We start from the raw sequence: 19025 nt of genomic DNA on the forward strand, positions 1-19025 counted from the left end.
TGTGGAATCAAGGTGACTACAAATCTGGTTCAATCATGTTGCAACATGCAACATATTTGCACAGACTTTTTTAAAAGTTTATTTTATTTTCTCCTATTTTATTGGCTATTAACAAGGATGGATACTTACAAGGATGGGCATGTGGCAACTCTACAGTTTGAAAAGGGGTGCACAGGTGAAAGTCTTATAATCTTTCATGAGGTAATAGCATTATAAGTGTTCCCTGCAGGGGCATTTCTTTGCAGTGAGCTGGATTCAGGCCTGGGGGCATGCAGTACCCTGACCAGGGATCCTGTGCCTCAGGGAGCATCAGGGACAGCACTGGGTCTTCCAGGAAATATCTAGCACTTTTCACAAGTTTCCTAGTCCATCCCACTGAGCAACTGTAACAGACTTGTGGTTGCAGAGCAAAACAAGAACAAGGGTACCGTGACTCCCCTTCTCTGTTTGTGTTGCTGGTCGCACTCACTGCTGGGGAACATTGGTTTTCAATAAGGATACTGTGACCAGGGTATGAGATACTTTGTCCTTTGATAATCATCTGCAAGGAGAGAGCTCTCAGCTGAGCAAAGCATTGCTGGACTCAAGCAGGCAGGATGAAATTCCCCCAGGATTGCTTCCCAGTGTGGCAGTATGGTGACCTTGGCTTGCTCTCAGCTGACCAGAGACTCAGTTAATATTCAATGTTGCTGAGAGGGACTCAAGGGCAGGGAAACATGTCCAGTGAAGCAGGGCCATGACAAGGTTGCCCTGAGAAGGGTGGGGACAGATTGGGAAGGACATGACTTTGGCCTGGGCAGTTGCAAAATGGGTGTTTGCTTCAGGATCACAGGGGAACAAGCTGGTTGTGAGAGAGGCAAGAAGGACAATGGGGATGTAATTTTGTGTCTTCTAGAGCTGGTGTGCTGCTGTGGTGGCAGAGATATCTCTGTTCTGCAATAAAAGAAATTTGTCAGAACAGCTGACTGAAAACCTGTTGAAGAACTCAGCAGGAAGAAAATGGGAGAGGCAGTAACAAGTAAAGCAAAGCAAATACTAAGATGAATAAATGAGTAACTACAAAACCTGACTGCCAAGACCCTTACCCATTGCACTGGTTTTTATTTCCATGAGCACTGCTGCTGCCACAGTAGTAGCTTTTGCAGGCTTTGGTGTGCCTTTGCTTTGCAGTCACCTATAAGTGATAAGGGAATTTGCTTCTTGGATAAGAAAATGAATAAGAAAAAGAGCAAATGTGCTTCATCTGTTTCCTTGCTGGTGACCTTTGTCCACTCATGGACTTCTTCCTGGACTTGGGAAATTTAAGAGACATGTAAAATCAGATGGTTGCTCTCAAAGTGTGGAGTGGCTTTCTGTTCTGTGTTGTGGTCATAGTGGACAAAGGGCACAGGGCCACAGATGTCACACACAAAGCTAATTTATTAATCCACAGGTCACACATAAAAAAGGCACTTCAATCTACAAGTTACTCTATATATAACTTAATTCCCTCCCCTGGTCAGTTCTCATAGGTCTACTGCTGTGTCCATGGGCTTCATCACAGTTTCTAATTGGATATCATACACTTTCCACATACAGCTTTACTTTCATGAGAAATTATCAAAACACATCCTGTTCCCACAGCTTGCTTCTTCTCTCAGCCTCTTCCTTATCTCTTGTTGTTTAAACTGTGTCACTTGCAGTTTTAATCCCCACAGTCCTGGGTGGGTACTAAGAGTGGATCCCCTCCAGACCATGAGACAACTTCACATCCTGCCTTAGATAAAAGTTTGCCAGGTTCCCTTCCTCTTAACAGCATCTGAGACTTGTCTTCCCGGAGCATAACCAGCCCAGTGGCAGGGCTATCCCTGTTGCTTGGGAAGGAGCTCTTCAGTGCCTACCATCATCTGACTCTGGAAACTCAGAGAGCATGCAAACAGGGCCGTGTCCAGGTTTGTGAAAGTGGAACTGGCCCTGCAAAAAGACCCTGTCCCTCATAAGAACTTAAAACTGAAATTTAGAAGAACTATGCCTAAAGAGAACATAAAATCTCCATGTTTCAGGGGACTTGACAGCCTTCACTAATGGTGTTTTGGAAAGAAGAATGGTTTACTTTTACAAAGATTTTGGTGTTCTCTATGGCATCATCTGATGGACAGATGATTTTGTGGCCAAGGTCAGCCCTTTCTAAGCACTGTTCTCTTCCTCTGCTGTCTCTGTCAGCACTTAAATCCAAATGCCAACATGCAAGCATAGCTTTTATTTGGACACTTCAGTGCTCCAGTCTCACCCCTATTCTATGGCACTGTGTCATCCTGTTAATGTTTTAAAATGTTAAGAAATTATGCCTTTCCCCACAGCTAGAACTGGTCAGGAGCCAAACTCAGATCCAGGGGATATATGCAAGTTGATGAATATGACCTGAATTACATTTTAAGTGCTTCTCAAAGGCTGTGGAAATGACTCTTCAACTGTCAAAAGGCACTGCAGCAGTGATTTTTCCAGTATGTTACTATCTTCCTTCAAAACAATATCCTTTTTTTGACTCATCTTTCTCCCCTGGCTCAGTCCTTATTCATTCCAGCTGTTTGGGTTTGGCCATGCAAATAACCCAACTCAGGGCATTAAGAAAACACTCATGCATAAACACAAACATTAATATGCTTTAATATGCAGGCCACAGAGTCCTGTTGCTATACATGCTGCTCCCAGGGGCTGTCTGTGATGAGGCTTCCTCTGCCTACCATGTCACTGATCCCTAACAATGATGTTGTTGTAAGCTTCAGGGCCTTCAAATCCTCATTGTCCTCCTTTTCACTTTCCAGCTTGCCCAATATCCCATCAAATTCTGAAATTGCAAAGCTTAAAAGCCACTCTGGATTTACAAGTGCTTATTTTTGTACTTATTTGTCTGGAAGAAGGGGAGCAAACTAGGGAGGAAGAGGGGTTTCTGGGGATGTCCCAGGATCCTGAAGGGGGTTCTGCAATGGCAGTGTTTGCTGTGGGTGGAAGGAACTGTCTCACAAAGCTGATCTGCTGGGAATCAGGAGCTACAGACCAACCAATGGCACCAAGATTTTAAGGGATGTAGAGGGAATTGTGACAGTAAATCAGCTGCTGCCTATATGCTTGCTTTTGTGCAGGACTAGGTACATCTTGGAGGAGGAGTATTGGGCTCCTGCTTTCACTCCTGCTCACTACAGAAATGAACTGTGACTGAGCAGCCCAAAGAGCTTTTTTGTTTTGTAAGAAGCAGATAAAAGTGTTCCTTCATGAATTTCCTACTTGCACCATACACGTTGCTGCTGCCAGATGCCCTAGGACATAAGAAGCATGAATGTGTTTGGAAGGCAAACAGAAAAATTGGCAGAAGAAGAGTCAGTGAGGGAGTGAAGCAGAAATGTAAGCAGACAACCTCTGGCTCAGGAAGTCCCCAAGTCTCTGAGTGCTGGCAGCTGGGAGAGTGAAACAGAGAAAAGATCACCACAGTGGGATGTCTCATCCCCTGCACGTGGGCTGGGCTTGTTGAGGCTGCTCTGTGAGTTGCCTCCTGCCTTCCTGCCCCAGCAAAGGCAGATCCAGGGCAAAATGGGCCCTTACTTGGAGGCAACTTCAGAAGTCCGAACATGGAGATAAATGGTTTTTTCTTTACTTCTCTCTTGCCTGCAGAATGAAAGGTGAAAAGGCAGGTAATGCTCCTGGTGCATAACAGCATGATCCACCAAGTAATCCATATGCTTGCATTCATTAAAATCTAGATTTAACGGATGTCTCAAATTGTTCAAATGAGGTTAGATTATTTTGAGGAGCAGAAGAATAAGGAGTAAACTGGAGACTTTCTGTGGCCTTATTGCAGCTATGCTGCTGTCTGGAAGTCTTATCCCAATGGTACCTTTAGTAACTTCAACTCTGGCATTTCATACTGTAAAAACTCTTCATGGAGGTGGTTTCTAAAGTAACATCTAAGTGTATGGTTGCACTTACGATTTTCATAACATTTTGTAGAGTCAATCTCTCCCTGCCAGACCCTGTGCTATGTTGCCATTTCTTTCTGATGAGGTTAGGTCCTTTTCTTCCCACACCCAGTTTTTTACCCCAAGTATCTTTTGGCCTCACTTGAGCTTCAGTAAATTCAAGCAACGCTTTCAGTATCTGTAGAGCTTTATCCTCGCCCTAGCAGGTGCTTGAGGAAGTGCGAGTCATTCCACAAGGCGAAAGGACTGAAGCCACAGGATGTTCACTGCACTGCTCCCCATATTTAAAACCACATCTCAGCTGGCTTTGTCCCTGTCAAGCAGGAGCATCTCTGGGGACAGCAGTAGTCCCTTCACAGATTCATGTTTTTAGATGGTCCACAAAGCCAGCCTCCACACTTTCTCTTAAAGTCTAGCTCACATGTATGGTGTTTGTGTATTCTGGTAGGATTATACAGGAGAGCCCAGAGCCTGATACTGATATCAGCCATCCTCTGTATTTATATGTATACAACAAAACTCAACAGATCCTCAGTGATGTATAATAAATGGAGATTTACAGATTTTGCATATGTAAAGGAGAGTTGCTCTGTTCTTAAGTTGCTTAATATCATACCTGTGCAGATTTTCAGCATCGTCAATGGTCTCAGGCAGAGCCTTTCCCTTCATTTCAGGTAGTAACAAAACTAAGCCACTGTCTATTAGAACAATCACAGCTGCAAGCACAGAAAAAGGATCACAAAGGCAATGCAATGGTCATGCCCATGTTTAATTCCAAGTCACAAATTAATTCTCATTGAGGCATGTCTCCCCCAGTGATAGAATAAGGACTCCTCGAAACGATAATAACACTTGGCTTTTTACCTACATGATTCTTATTTTTCAGAGTAATTGCTGATATTTCTGAGGTTCATCAGAGTCCTGGGGCACAGACCCCATGGGGGCCTGGCTGCCTTGCTGCCTTGCTTTGGGTGCACAGTGCAAAGAAAACGGGTTTTGTCTCTGGTTGACCAGCTGACGTGGGATTGAGGTGACACTGGCTAGCTGCCATCCCCCCTTTGCACTGGATTGGGACATGCATGAAAGGCTACTACCAGTCCATCTGGCCAATTTCATCTTCTGGTTAGTTTTAGACCCTGCTATGACCACACTGAGGGCAGATGGTGCATGCAGGCACACTGGTTTGAATATGTGCAGTAGCAGACATTCAAGGCAGCCCTTCTTTAAAGATAGCAACCTGAACATTAGGGCTGACATGCTCCTTTGACATCCTAAATTGCCATGGGTTCCTTAACAGAATGGGCACCAGGAGGTGGAGTTTGACTTTTATGCAGGTAGACAAGAGGTCAACCTGCTTGGAGCTCAGGTCAACTAACCAGGCTGCCTGTGAGAGGGGCAGAACCCAAAGATGTTTCTCCCTTGGAAAGGGCTCAGCAGGAAGAAGTCAAAGCTTGAAAGGGCTGTCCCAAAAACATGGGGTCTCCTTCACTACAGGATGGGCTAAGGGGTGACTTTGTTATCACTAAAAAACACCTAGGTGGAACAGACGTACCAAGCTGTATCTTACACGTGTACACATGTGTTTGCATCTCTTCATTTTTGTTTGGTTTTTTGTTTGGTTTTTGAGATGGGAAGTAGATCACCAAACTAATTAATCTCAGCTTTGGCCAACCAACCCATCTCACAGCTCTCTTACCAAAGATGATCAGGGGTAGTTCGTGCCAGAGCTCTGCCAGTCTGTATACAAGGAAGGGTGTTATGATCCCACCGAGGTCACACAGGGAGGAGCAGACAAGGACTCCCAGGTTCCTGCAATGCACATGCAAACACACACACACACATGAACATCCCCATCACCAGCTCTGCCTGGGAGTGCCTTGACCAACTCTGTACTTCAGTGCCCCAGCAGGACCCACAAGGGTTCACCCGCCCCTGCTGCCAGGATGAGCAGGCCAGAACCCTGTCCAGGATTTGCATCTGAAGGGAGAAAGGATGGGCCATGAGCATTTTGGAGGAGAAGACAGATAACACCCTGAGACTTAGGAAGAGACTTAGAAAGGCCTGGCCCCTGTCAGGGTGAATATAATAAAAAGAGAGTACAGGCAAAGTGTTCTGCTGGAGAAACATACCACAATGTGAAATGGGTGAGCATGGGAAGAGTTAGTCAAGGTGAGACATTAAGACTAGCCCTATACTGAAGATGTCAATGAGCAGTTGACTTCTGCTCGTTCACTGAGGTGCATTGGATGGGGAGCCTGGAAGGTGTCTGGGAAGGTTTCTTACACATCCCCTCAGAAACCTGCGGCCTCAGTGAAGGGCTTGGAATTGAGGAATGGGCTTTGGCCAGGGAAGGAGATGGGTTTCTGCTGCACCACTCAGCATCTCTCCTTCACCTTTTTAAGGCATAGTTTTACACAAGCAAATTACTTTTCCATGGCAGTGAATCCTCAGCTGTGAGCCCGACTTGGTCTGTCGCAGAGAAACACCCAGTGTTTTACCTGGTGCCAGAAGGTGGTGCACTCACCTCAGAAATGTTGGATACAATTCAGGATTTACCACGCATATAATTTCATAGCACATAGTGATTCCCATCCTGCCCAAGCAAGCTGCAGTCATTTTAAGCCAATAGAGAGCTGGAAAGACATAGTGCACATTGAGGTTGGATACAAAACTGTGGTTTTCTTCTGCTTTTGACATAAACCAGCTTTAAATATTTAAGTTTTCTGCCATGAAATGCCAAGTGGACAGTACATGATGGTGTTCTGTTTTACTCAATCACGAATTTATAATGCAATTGTCTTGTGATTCAAGCAAATAACAAAGACGAGACTCTGCTAGGTTGCTGTCACAGGGATGAGAAATCAATACAAAGTAGTTTGGGTTATCCACCGCATTAACCAAAAGTCTATGCAGGACACTACTCGTTTCCTGCAATAAAACTGCATGACTTGGTAGTTGAAATCTTCCTGATCAGCAAGATACTCTGTATTTTTGCACAGAGGCTTCAGATGGCTTTCATGCTGGGAAAAGTTTGTGCTGCCTCCCTGCCTCTCAGTGTGTGATTATAATTCCTTTCACACCTGGAGCTAGAGATGTCTGCTGCAAATAAACAAATATCCTAACCATGCACACAGAGTCATTTCAGGACACCTCTGTCCATGTATGCTTTTAGATCCCAAACTGTTCATACCTGTCCCCAGTGTGAGGTGCTCACTCAGGCACTACTGTGCCCCATGCCCTAGCACAGGCAGCAGCTGTGGGGCACAGGACTCCCACTCCTGCACTCTCCCAGCAGAGCCCAGAAGTACCTTGCATAGCCACTGCACTCCCCAGTTTCTTCTTAAATTGAGTTTCCATTGTTTGGACACTTTCAGGTTTTTACATATAGTGGTTTTGGTTTTGTACCCTGTGAACTCATAGTTGCATGGCACTGTATGTCTGTAGTTTGAGCCTACTTATAATTCCATAAAACAAAAGGAAAGACTTCTCATTTGGTGACCCTGAAGTGACACATTGGTTTGAGACTATGGTCTTGGAGTGAAAGCTTAACTAAATCAAAGCCAAATATCTGACACTGTGGTTGTTTGACACCCCACATTCATGGCAGCAGCACTGTTGGCAGAAAGCACCTACTGTACCCAGATGGTGTTTAAGTGCGTGCATGTACCTGTATATATTTCTTTTTGAGAAACAGAAAACACAGGGTTTTTGGATGAAATCCCTTACTTGTGTATTCAAATCCAAACTTTTGGACAGATAAAAATTGTGAACTTAACATGGTCTATTGCACCTGCAGACTTACAATCTGATTTGATGCCATTTCAGAAATTTAATTCACCCCATTTCATCAGCCTTTTATTAGCAGGTATAAATGCTGAGGGTGGGACATAAATTTGCTTCTATGGTGTTTGCCTTCACTGGATCGCAATAGCGACATGGGCCAGGTTAGCAAGGACTGTTTTCTGTTTTCCAGAGCAACAACCAAGAGTCAGGGAGGGAATTCGTTGGAGGAGGTTTACACAACTCACTGTCTGGGACAAATGCTGTAACCAGGCAAGCAGCCCCAGTCATCATGTTAGCTGCAGCCCAGGTGTAGCAACGGCCAATGTTATCCAGTGTTAGCAGGAGGATGAAGGCAGCTGGGAACTCTACAAGAGCAGAATAGAGGAAATCCAGATACATGTTCCCAGCAGCTATTCCCATGTGCATGATGAGCCCCTGGTAGAGGATGGAGCTTGTGAACCTGGGCAGAGAAGAAGGTGCAAATGAAGCCAACCCTTTGGGAGAGAGCAAAGAACCGAGATTTGCAGCTGGTCAGGAGTAAAAGAGGCTTGAATCAATGATGGTGATTTAAGGGCACTAAATCACACATTCCCATTTGAGCTGCAAAATCTTTCCCATCCTTACCAACTGTACATTAAAATGAATGTGTATTTTCTGATCTGAGGTGTCCTGACGAGGTCTAGAAATGAAGGTTTCAACTTTTCTTGATCTTCATCTTCACAGTTGAAATTCTAGGAGCATAAGTGACAGGACAAGAGATTACAGTGGAGAGGAGAGAGGTTGGTGAGCACTGTAATCAGTATTTTCCTCTAGATTGATGGGAGGGTGAGAGTTTTTGTTTTACCAGTTAAATAACTGAGGGCAAAATAACTTTTCTAGAGTGTTTTGGGGAAAGGAAATACAAAGATTTATAGAGACAGTCCTTATATCTGTGTAGCCATGTGTATGGTATGAAGCAGAGATTAGAAAAATAATGAATAAGATTGTTCTGAAATTGTAAGTCATGTGATTTGGTGACTTTCCTCTTGATTGATGCTACTTAAAAAACGAATTTTTGTTATCTGCTGACTATTTCTGCAAGACTCTTTTCCCAAATATGCTCTGAGAGGGTCTGAGGCACTCAAAGAAACAAAAACTCTCTTGCCTTTTCTTTAGGAAACTGCAGTGATTTTGAACCACTAGGCTGCTTCCTACTCTAAACCCAAGTCCTAAACTCTTATTTTCCTTGAGGCTGGCATATGTGCAGCGAATGCAGCGCAGTCACCTGGAAAGAAAGAGGTAGATTCTTCTTATTTCCCTTGGCAATGCGCTTAATAACTTCCATAGCTTTATCATCTTGTTTCTGAGCTATTAGCCACCTGGGAGACTCAGGCAGACACCTGCAACACATATAGGCACGACAGCTACAGGGAGGGAAAATGCACATTGTTGATACATGAAAAATGAAAATGGAACTGAGTTGCTCAGTCTACAATCCCAAGGTGTACTGAGGGTCCACAGGTGGTACTGAACTGGCTGTCAGTTATTGCACTCTGATTTGTGCTCCACTTGAATGACAAAGTAGCCTGAATTTAATTTTTTTTTTTTGTCCAAGTCAAGTTTTTATTGTTTGGAAACATTAGTCTGACATGAATAGTCTTGACATATTTTAGAAATAGCTAGTAGTCTGTGGATATAAAAAAGAACAGCTGTAAATATGATCCTTAGTTTCTTCCACGTTAAAAATAACTTTTCAAAAAAGACCAAACTAAAACCCCCTCCCAGTTCCATTTCCTGATCTAGCTATGGAATTTTCTAAGGAGGACTTTCACTCAATTTTTATAAAAAAAAAAAGTGTTGATTGCATTAAAAAGAATAATTATAATCAATGATTAGAAAAAATCCCTTCTCACAGTAGCTGAAGTACTGTTCAAGAAATAAAGATTCATATTTTGGTGTATGACAAGGACCCCAAACACAGAAACATTACAACATGTTGTAGTAGTCCCTTGCTCTTAGGTGACTGAGAGTAAACCTTTGGGCAGAGGGAACAGAAAAATGCCAGATCTCATCCAATATCATCTGGGAAATCCTACATGTAGTGCTATAGCCAATCTCTAAGGCGAAACTTCAGCTCTCAGCTACAGTCCCCTGGTTTTATTGGTGTGGCTTGATGTTGCTGGGACCTGCAAGAGGAGGCACTTACCAATAGTAGAAAAGGAAAAAGAAATTTGGCAGTGTGACTGCAAGCTGGAGCCACCTCCAGTGTGGAAGTGCATAAGCCAGGGCAGTGAAGACGAGGAGTCCCAGGGTGAAGGCAAGCTGGTAAGTTATACCCACTGCCCTCCGATAGTCTGAGCCAACGAATTCTGCAACTGGGAAGACAAGTCATATGAGCAAAAATAGATTGGTTTGGACAGCCAGGGGAACATAACTCCTGTCAATTGAGACCATATGTAGGCCCTGTGCTTAGCTTGTCCTTGTGCCATGGGTTTGAATAGGAAAGCGGGGCTGGTCTTGGTCCCTCATGTAAATCACAAGGCAAGTCCCGACGCTCACTCCTCCACCACTCAGCTGGGGACTTTACCCCTACCTTCCAAGGGGTCAGGATCCCACCCACCAACACAGGTCAAAGGTTGCTTTCCATTCCTTCTAAGAACTGAATGGCAAAATAAGACAGGTGCCACTTGCTTGCCTCCATCTCCCTCCTCTCATATGGCTAGGGAACAGTCTCCCTACCTGCCAAGCATGTGAAGCAGCACAACAAAAATCATTTTGGCACCAAGGCTGTAAAACACAAGTGTTGTCTTTCACAGCACTGCTTGCTGCCTTTTCCAGGAAGGTGCCATACACCTTCACAATATTTTCATGCTGTTCTTGTCTCTAGACCTTGCCCTTCATTTTGGCACATGCTCTCCAGCCATGAACACTCCCTAGTTTTCAGAGCTGCTTCCTAATTTTTCCATTTATGTCTATGAGCTGGTGCAAGCTTGGGCCATAAGCACCTATATTTAAGCAGAGAGGTGCAGTTTGGCAGTAAACAGTACAGTGTCACTGGCTGCTTTTGTTATACACAGTGCTTTGAAAATCAGATGGCACCAGCGAGGGTCAGTCCTGCTGCTAAATAGGGGGTTCCTGCCCAGAAGTTGTAATTGGAAACTGCCGTAACTGAGGACGTAGCCTGTCAGCCAGCCCCCCTTGCTGACCAGTCCCTGGATCAGGCGGAAGATCACTGTCCAGGTATAGCTTGGTGCAAAGGCTGTCAGTACCCCTGAAACTGCATTGATGAGGACTGTGACCAAGAGGCAGAGTTTGCGGCCAAACCTGGAGAGGGAAAGAAGAAAAGAACAAACCTCAGTCCTTGATAGGATAGGACAGCCAAAAAAATGTTTTGAAGAGGCTAGAGAGAGTCCCTGTCCCCTTCTCTGTTCATTTTGAGTAGGAGTCTTTATCTGCTCTTCCCTTTGCAATATTTTCCATCTCAGTGGAAACTCAGGGTACTCCTCGGTCTTGTGTTTTCAGGGCATTGTTCACTTTTGGTTAATGATTTAGCTAATGAATTCAAGAATGCTCTGATATGGCTCCTCGGCACATCTTTCAAAGCTGCAATAGCTTTTTATGGGTATCTTGTTTGCTAACTGTGATCTTTACCTATTTTCTTATCAACCTTGACTGACTATCAAGTTCTTCTTGAATAGGGTTTTGTACTTCCCTGTAATTTGTCATTCCCTGTATCACTGTGACTCACTGACAGTGAGAAGTAAAAGAGTTTCCAAAAGCAAGAAGCTTCCTGGAACACTGGAAAAGCATTTGTTTTCTAGTTGACAGAGATACGTAATGAAAAGTATGAATTATAAAAGTCATTAAATTAGTCAATATCCACTAGCAAAAGTACCATTATAATAAATGCAAGCCAAAGTAAATGGCTTTTGTTCTTTGCAATAATGTGAACTGATTCATAGCCATCTGGATATTGTTAAAATTAATGTGAAATGAATTTATCACAAAGATGAGCAAATAGTTCTTGGTGCACGAGTTAAAATTTTATCTTGGACTCTGAGCTATTTTTGTGGTTGGTACCTGTGAAAGAAAACAAAATCTCTTTACTTGTGAATGTGCAAATTCAGCAGGTTTTGATTGCATCCATTTTTTGTTCAAATCATGAATGTTGTTCAATGACATGTAGAAAGCAGATAACCAGAGGAAACAGTTCATCACATACCTGTCTACATACTACCTACCTGTCTGCTATGTAGCCAATGCTCATGGAGCCAATAAAAAAACCAGCATTCACACACGACTGGAAGAGGTCCAGCTTCCAGGACTCCTCACACACCAGATTAAACTGAAAGAGCAACCACAGTTAGAAATGCAAGAACATTCCCCACATGCCATGGTTGTTTGAGGAGGAAAGAAACCAATGACACCAATGAAAAAGCAGACTCCAGAAATTACACACTCTAACCTCTTAAACTGACATCTGCAATACATTTTGTCCAGATTTTCCTAAACCTTGTGAAAAAGTTACACCCTGGAAAATGATTGCATAATGACACATAAGGAGAGTGTGAAGGGGAAACTCTGAACAAATACATTTAAAAGTTTAGAAAATTCTCGCCCTCTTGTCCCCACCCATCTTCTTGAAATTTGGAGGACATTTGGAGCATTGCTTCCTTCCAAGATGCCAAGATGTGTCTCACATTGTGTATTGCTCTGCTGCATGAAAGCAGTGCTGGGTGAGAGAGATGGAGCTGTTGCCATGAGCCTTTCTGGCTTGGAGCCAGGATATGCCTGTCTCACACCTCACTGGAACTGGCAAAAGGTCCAGAATTTGGCTGACTTGCCTCTGCAGTCAATGAATAATTGAGAACTTGCTTTTGATTTATAATTAACAGGTTGCCACTGTGCACCCAGTGAAGGGAGGAGGGCAAAGTGGTAAAAACTTCTCTACAGCTGGAAATATTCACTCAAGTATAATTAGACTTCAGCCCCAAAAGAAACATGATTGCCTTTGGCTGCTTTTTCAGTCTTTTCCTAACCTGGACAAGTTTACTGGGGCCATAGCAAACAGCTCGGCTCTGTTTCCCTGGTGTGGAGAACAGCTGGAGTGCTTTTGTCTGCGCCAGCCCATCTGTCCCGAGGGAAAATGAGATGGACATGCTTTGTAACAGTGTTGATAGTGAAGCAAGGAAATACAAATACTCTGCCCAAAGAAGCTGTGAAGCATTCAACACTGCACCTTTTAAAGAACAAGTTACAGAAACATCTGCTAGGCATGGTTTAGGTATAGCTAATACAGATTGGGGGCTGAAGAAGAAGTAGGAGAGATCTGTTTTGAGGTCCTTCCTATGCTTCAGGTTTCTAAATGGCTTTTAGACTGTTAGTATAGTGGTTTGCACGGTTTCTCATATTTTAGGTTGTCTATTTTAGATACTGTAAGTTGAGAGAAAAAAATAGTGCTGTGACTAAAGCATCATGTGACAAGTGTAACCCCATCCTCTGCTTCTTATTCATTATAAGTGAGGTATCTGTATTATCACCCAAATGTGCAGTTCCTCAGTTTGGGCTATGGGATGTTATGCTCAGTTTGCTGATGGAAATAATGAATTATGAGAATAGCTATTGAGGACAAGATTGCAGTATTATGCTCCCAGGAAAAGCAATAATTTCCCATTATTTATATATGTGAATCTTTGCTCTAAGTGTCTATGAAGTTCTGACAGTCACTATTTACTAGCAGTCAGACTCAGATTGTATTTACTAATCCAGTATCTTCTAGCTTTAAGCTGTGCAGATGAGTGATTTTTCTGGAAAAGCTATGTCTTACCTCGGTCACGAGAGAGCTCCCTGTTGAGTCATAGTCCCAGCCATCCCAGCAGGGACTGAGGGGAACAGTGCTCCCATTGCCCACAAGGCTGCTGAGGGGTTCGGTGCAGCTGATGCCTGTTGCATTCCAGTCCACCTCGTACCTCCTGCAGCGGCTGTTGTAACTGGCCCCATGGCCATCCCACTCGGGAACTGTGTGGTTCAGCTGCTCCTCCAGGCTCCAGCCACACCGCTGGCTCAGCTCAGTCACCCCAGGACTGCGGCAATGGTGATCAGGGGTGAATCCCAGGAAAAAAATCCCCACGTAAATGGGAACAAAAGAGGCAGAAAGCAGGCATAAGACAAAGAGGGCTTTTTTCTGAAAGAAGTCAAATTCTCCTACCTGCTCTAAAAAGTCATCCAGGGTTGGCATCTTCGTATGTCACAGCTCATTAAAATATCCACCTCTGTTGCTTTCTAGGGCTTTGGCCTTCACTGCATGCTTAAATAACAGATGCAGTGTTTGGCCAAAACTCACAAACAAATTAATAATTAACTTTGTCAATTGTCAAGCCATGCATTGCAACCTTTGTTTTTCAAATGCCATTTCTAAACACCTTTTTAGGCTTTTTGTTTTGCTTCTGTTGTTAATTTGTTTTATACCTGACACACTTGAAATATAAGATTGATGTCTTAGATTATGGCCATTTCAGGCTGTCACTGAGAGTCTGTCATTGCACAATATGGGGTAGGTAGTAATTCTGATGTCCAGTATTTTCAGCGGCCATAAATATTATAAAACCAATATAGTTCTCTTCCTCATATACATATATGTGTGTGTGTGTGTGTGTGTGTGTGTGTGTATGTACACAACTGAAAAACCTTATCCTCAAAATTACAGTGGACATATATCACTGCTTGCATGCTGCTTTGTGAAGACAACACAGAGAAAACATAACAAGGCAGATTTCTTTTAGGCCCTTAATGGCTAAAGGATAGTGTTGTACCTCAAATAGGAAGCAGACCAGTCAGTGAAGTACAAGTTGGGATTTCTGAGTCAGAAAACAAAACTTGCAGCGGTTCACATGCAGTTTTCCCACACTCAGGGAGCTGAGACTGGCCATGAGACCTGTCATCAGCCTTTGCATGCCCCTCCTGCCCTCTGCCTCCTGTCCTACACCCTGGGGAGGCAGAGGGTAGGGGCTGCTGTAAACTATAGCCCCACCTCATGAACACTTTGCAGCTATTTAATGTGAATTTATTAGACAATGCTAATATGTAAATGTGTGATTAAGCAGTAGACACAGCCTCATCTTCCTTTGCTGAGGGTAATGATTTATATCATGTTCCCATAGCCATGGTTGCATGAGATCTGTACATGTTGTTCCCTGCAATGATGGAGAGCTAGAAGAGGTTCAGTGCAGCTGAACATCTAAAGTGTGGATTTGGACAAAACACATCTACGTGCAACATTTACGCCATCTGCAAATCTTTCAAAGCCAGATTAATGACTTTATATCTTGGTTAGTGGTTCTGAAGGGTACCTCTGAGTAGGCTGCTCTCCCTGGGTTAATTTTTCCCTGAGGAGCACTCAGTAACCTCTCTGAGTTTTATGAAGCACAAAACTAAAAAATGAGGAAAAGAGAGATGATAAGTAATGTGATATTTTAAAGGGCTATGAATAAAAAATGCTGTTGAGTTACAATGATTGGTATATCTAAGAAATGTCATGAATCACAAATGGGACTGCTACTTTGCAATAAACATCTTTTGCAGCTAAGAAAAGACCAGACTTTTGACCGTGTACAACTGAAGAGGTTACCTATCTGTTCAAGTCTGATTTACATCAGAAGCAGAGAATGGACTATTCTTCCTAAGGAGCTCACTGCAGTAGCAGCTTTTAAATCTGGCACCCACCTGCGCAGACTACTCAGCAGTGCACATATTTGATGCAGTGGTTATCACCTTTGTTAGGCAAAACTGAAATATGCACAAGAAGTGCACATTTTATGCACAGGAAGTGCATAAAATCTCAAAATCTTGTATACTCCCTTTCCTGCTTCTGCTTACTGTAATTTCATGCTGGAGAAAGTGAGAAGAAAGACTGCTAAAAGTATTGTGTTCACATTCCAGTTGTGCTGGCAGAAGTTTGTATCTCTGATTTTGAAGCAGATTAATGTTATTTCTTTCGGAAAACCTCCAGTGTCCCCTGAGCATTCTCTTTAATCTCCAGGAAGCAAAGTACTGTCCTCCAGTGGGAGGAAGTATCTTCACATACTGATGTCCAGAGGTTTTTGTTATTGTCATCCAAGCTGGCCTTGAATATCCTGACCAGACTCTCCCCTGTATATGGTGTCACCACTCTTAGGGAAATTGAGTGGTGCATCCCACCAGTGCAAGGGCATGTGACTGTTGTCACATGGACACACCTGAGTGCATCTGTATGATGTCTTTAAGTGTGTCTTTTTCCACTTCACTGGGGGCAAAGCAGAGAGTAAGCATGCATGCAGTTGTGCTGGTATATGTGAGTTCACGTGAATGGAGGCAGCATGACAGCTTGCCAGGGTGGCATCTGTACTGAAAAACTAAACCAGACTGCATATGGGCTCCAGTATTGTGCCATATCCCCCCCTTAATCTTTACTACCCTCTCTGGTAATGTTTGGCCTGATTCATTTTAGCATCTCACAGTGCTCAGGCAGGTTTGGGGAAGTGGTGCCAGGCAGACTGTAGGCAAGAAGGAAAAGATCAGCCTGACTGGGAATGGCACATATAGATGTAAGCCATGCCATGCCCCATGCCTCCAACAACAAAAAATGGGCCTGTCCATTTTTCAGCACAGATCCAGCACAGCACCTAACACACAACCTAGATGAGCAAGGTAAAAAATGCCAGAGCAGCTCTGTTAGCAGAGGACATCTCTGCCTCCAGCAGAAGACCCATGTTTCTCTGCAGTGCTAGGTTCATTAAACAGTGTCAGGTGTGACAGGTTTACAGGGTATAATCGGTAATTGCTTCAGTTTGCAGTAGTGAAGAATTACCATGCCTTCTTTAAAACATTTCAGCCTTCAAAAGCTGTTCCTGTATTCTGAGCTTTCTGAGCTTAAGATGTAGGCTCAAAGGGTTGGGTGAAATGCGAACAGAGCAAAGCCTACCACATAGCTGTAAAAAACCCAACCCAAACCAAACAGATTAAAAGCATACTGATTATGATAGTGTATATAGCTGTTGACTGCCAAACTATAGCCCCAGTTGAAAGATCTGAATCTTCTCACAAAATCACTCCTGAGAGCTGAGAAACTGAGGCAGAGAGAGGCTAGCTCTTCAGAGATACTGGTTTTCAGATCTTTGAGAATGTAGGCCAAAATAATTTCCTAGAGGTGCCTTAGACTTTTCCATTCAGGTGCTTCCTGGTATGCTATCTTACAAACATGCTTGTATAAGTAAGCATTTCTGTGTTGATTTCCTTCTAGTGAGCCAGTCTTTCATCCTTGCCATTCAGTAATGATTTTGGTTCAGTCCTTACCTATGTATTTGGACCTTATCATAGCTCTGTTTTCTGTGAATATATCAAGAGCATAGATGTTTAATAGGGAGCTCAGAGCATGATGCTCTCTGCCATAATCATATGCTACCATACACCTGAGCAGGGCATACTAGATTCAGAGAAATGTGATGGAGAATCATTGACAACATCCAGCAAGTCATGAACCCACTGAGGTGCACTGCCTGTGCATTGGGGTCCAGGTATATCAGCCAGGCTAAGTCAGTCAGGTTTCTTGGTGTATAGGTCCCATTCCCTGTTCTACAGCCTGTTCTGGAACTTGTTGATCCTGTACTCAATGAGTTGAATCAACTCGCTAAGTAGGCAGAGGCTTGTCCTGGCAAATATCTGCAGTAGCTGGTCATAGGGGTTCAGTGAAGGGATAAGGAAGAATCAGCACAAGAGAAGGCACAAGACCACATGGCTCAAGCTGCTGGGAAAGGGAAGCTGGAAAGGAGAGGGAAGAAACAAAGTGTCCTTCTTGTGGTAAGGGAGAGACTAGCTGTCTTGAGACTTTTTGTAGGGTTCCACCTGGGCTAATGTCAACCATGTGAAAGCTGAGCATCTAACACCTAGGTACCTCCAGATATATATCCATATGTAGAGCAGGAGCCTACAGTGGTGCTTAATATCAGGTCTGTGTACCCAGAGCTGTTAATAGCAGTTAGAACACCTCTCAAGACACAGCTAATCTGGACAAGGTGTTGACACATGGGGACATCGTGGGGCTGACTGAAGGTGACCTGACAAAATCCAATCTCGTGTCAGTCCTGTAGGGAGAACGGTGCCCGCCAAAAAGTGTTTAAGCAAATTTGTACTGCCAAAGAAACTGTTTTGCACAACTGGATCTCAGCTCTTCAGGTCAGTACTGAGGGCTGACTACAGAGGGAGCCTATGCACCTTGTTTTTAGGAGGCCCAAGTTATTTCAAAAAGCTCGTGTTTGCACTTGGTATTTATTTACACCATAAAAACTTATTTTGTAACTGAGCGAAACAAAGTGTACTTTATGGTTGGCTCATATGCTACTAACACATTTTTCTTAGATGATAATCACACGGTACTTGGCAAAATCCACTAGTTTAAAATAATTTGCATCTAGATCCAAAAGTCACAGCTTGACCTCATTTCTTCCTTGAAAATTAATTACCACTTATTATTGTGTAACCTAGGAATGTCTCTTGGTGACAAAGACAATTCAGCGCACAGTCCTCACTCCTTGGCTTTTGCCATGGCATAGAGCATGATGTGTTTCTGAAGTTTGTTCTCTGAACAAAACTGTTTCTGCAGTCGTGAGGTGGCATGGCTTTTGTCAAAAAGAGGACCACTGTTGAGCTCCTGTGCCACTGGCATTTGGCTCCATGAGCTGCTGGAGAACTGTATGAGGAGCTGTTTGGGCCAGGATGAGTGATGCTTACGCTGCCTAAGGAAAGAGAATCAGCCTTGGGATAGCTTGGCTTCTTGTGAACCTGTATCATGGTCCCCAGCATCTTGTTGCTCTGCTCTGACTTCCCAAGGAGATGGCAAGGTCACTGCACAGAGTGCTTGAGGTTCGTACAGTTGCTCTTATCAAAGGGTGCAGTGATAACAGGTTACCAAAGGCAGCAAAGGAGTCCCAGCAGCCCTGTAACTACTGGCACAGAGCCCAGAGGGTGTGCTAGGCACTTCAGGAAAAACACAGTTTGTTTTTAAATGCTGATCAGAGAATTCTCCTGAGACACCTACCTATTCACTTCACAAAACTTCTCCCAGAGCTATCTGGAAGGGGTAACTACATCCATCAACAGATTCAAGGATGGACCTGGCCAGACCAGCCTTCCCAGCTCTGGGATGGGATAGTACAAGTACCATGCAGGCCATCCACAATTACCCCTGCATTTCAACCCAGCCTGCAGCCACAGCCACTTGGACTGGAAAACCTGTATCTCCCAGTGTTTCAGCTTCCTGTTGAGCTGCTGCGTATG

The 19025-nt window shown here is 43.7% G+C and overlaps 1 protein-coding gene across 3 annotated transcripts; it reads right to left on the reverse strand.

Moving 5' to 3' along the window:
* Positions 1 to 213: 213 nt before the first annotated feature.
* LOC139669023 (solute carrier family 22 member 2-like) lies at positions 214 to 14005 on the reverse strand. 3 transcript variants are annotated; one of them, XM_071549400.1, is made up of 12 exons: positions 13543 to 14005; positions 11957 to 12060; positions 10885 to 11039; positions 9922 to 10090; positions 9001 to 9115; positions 8361 to 8467; positions 7982 to 8196; positions 6478 to 6586; positions 5650 to 5762; positions 4570 to 4669; positions 3580 to 3642; positions 214 to 933 (listed from the first exon to the last, which is right to left on the reverse strand). In XM_071549400.1, the coding sequence occupies exons 1-12, from the start codon at positions 13951 to 13953 to the stop codon at positions 681 to 683; spliced, it is 1914 nt and encodes a 637-aa protein (XP_071405501.1). In that variant the 5' UTR covers positions 13954 to 14005; the 3' UTR covers positions 214 to 680. The 3 variants fall into 3 exon arrangements, with proteins under 3 accessions (XP_071405501.1, XP_071405500.1, XP_071405502.1); XM_071549399.1 differs by lacking the exon at positions 214 to 933 and adding an exon at positions 2623 to 3434; XM_071549401.1 differs by lacking the exon at positions 214 to 933 and adding an exon at positions 2623 to 3434 and having other exon boundaries at positions 13924 to 14001.
* Positions 14006 to 19025: the final 5020 nt, after the last annotated feature.

The sequence above is a fragment of the Pithys albifrons genome, chromosome 2 (assembly GCF_047495875.1).
Source record: "Pithys albifrons albifrons isolate INPA30051 chromosome 2, PitAlb_v1, whole genome shotgun sequence".
Taxonomy (NCBI): domain Eukaryota; kingdom Metazoa; phylum Chordata; class Aves; order Passeriformes; family Thamnophilidae; genus Pithys; species Pithys albifrons.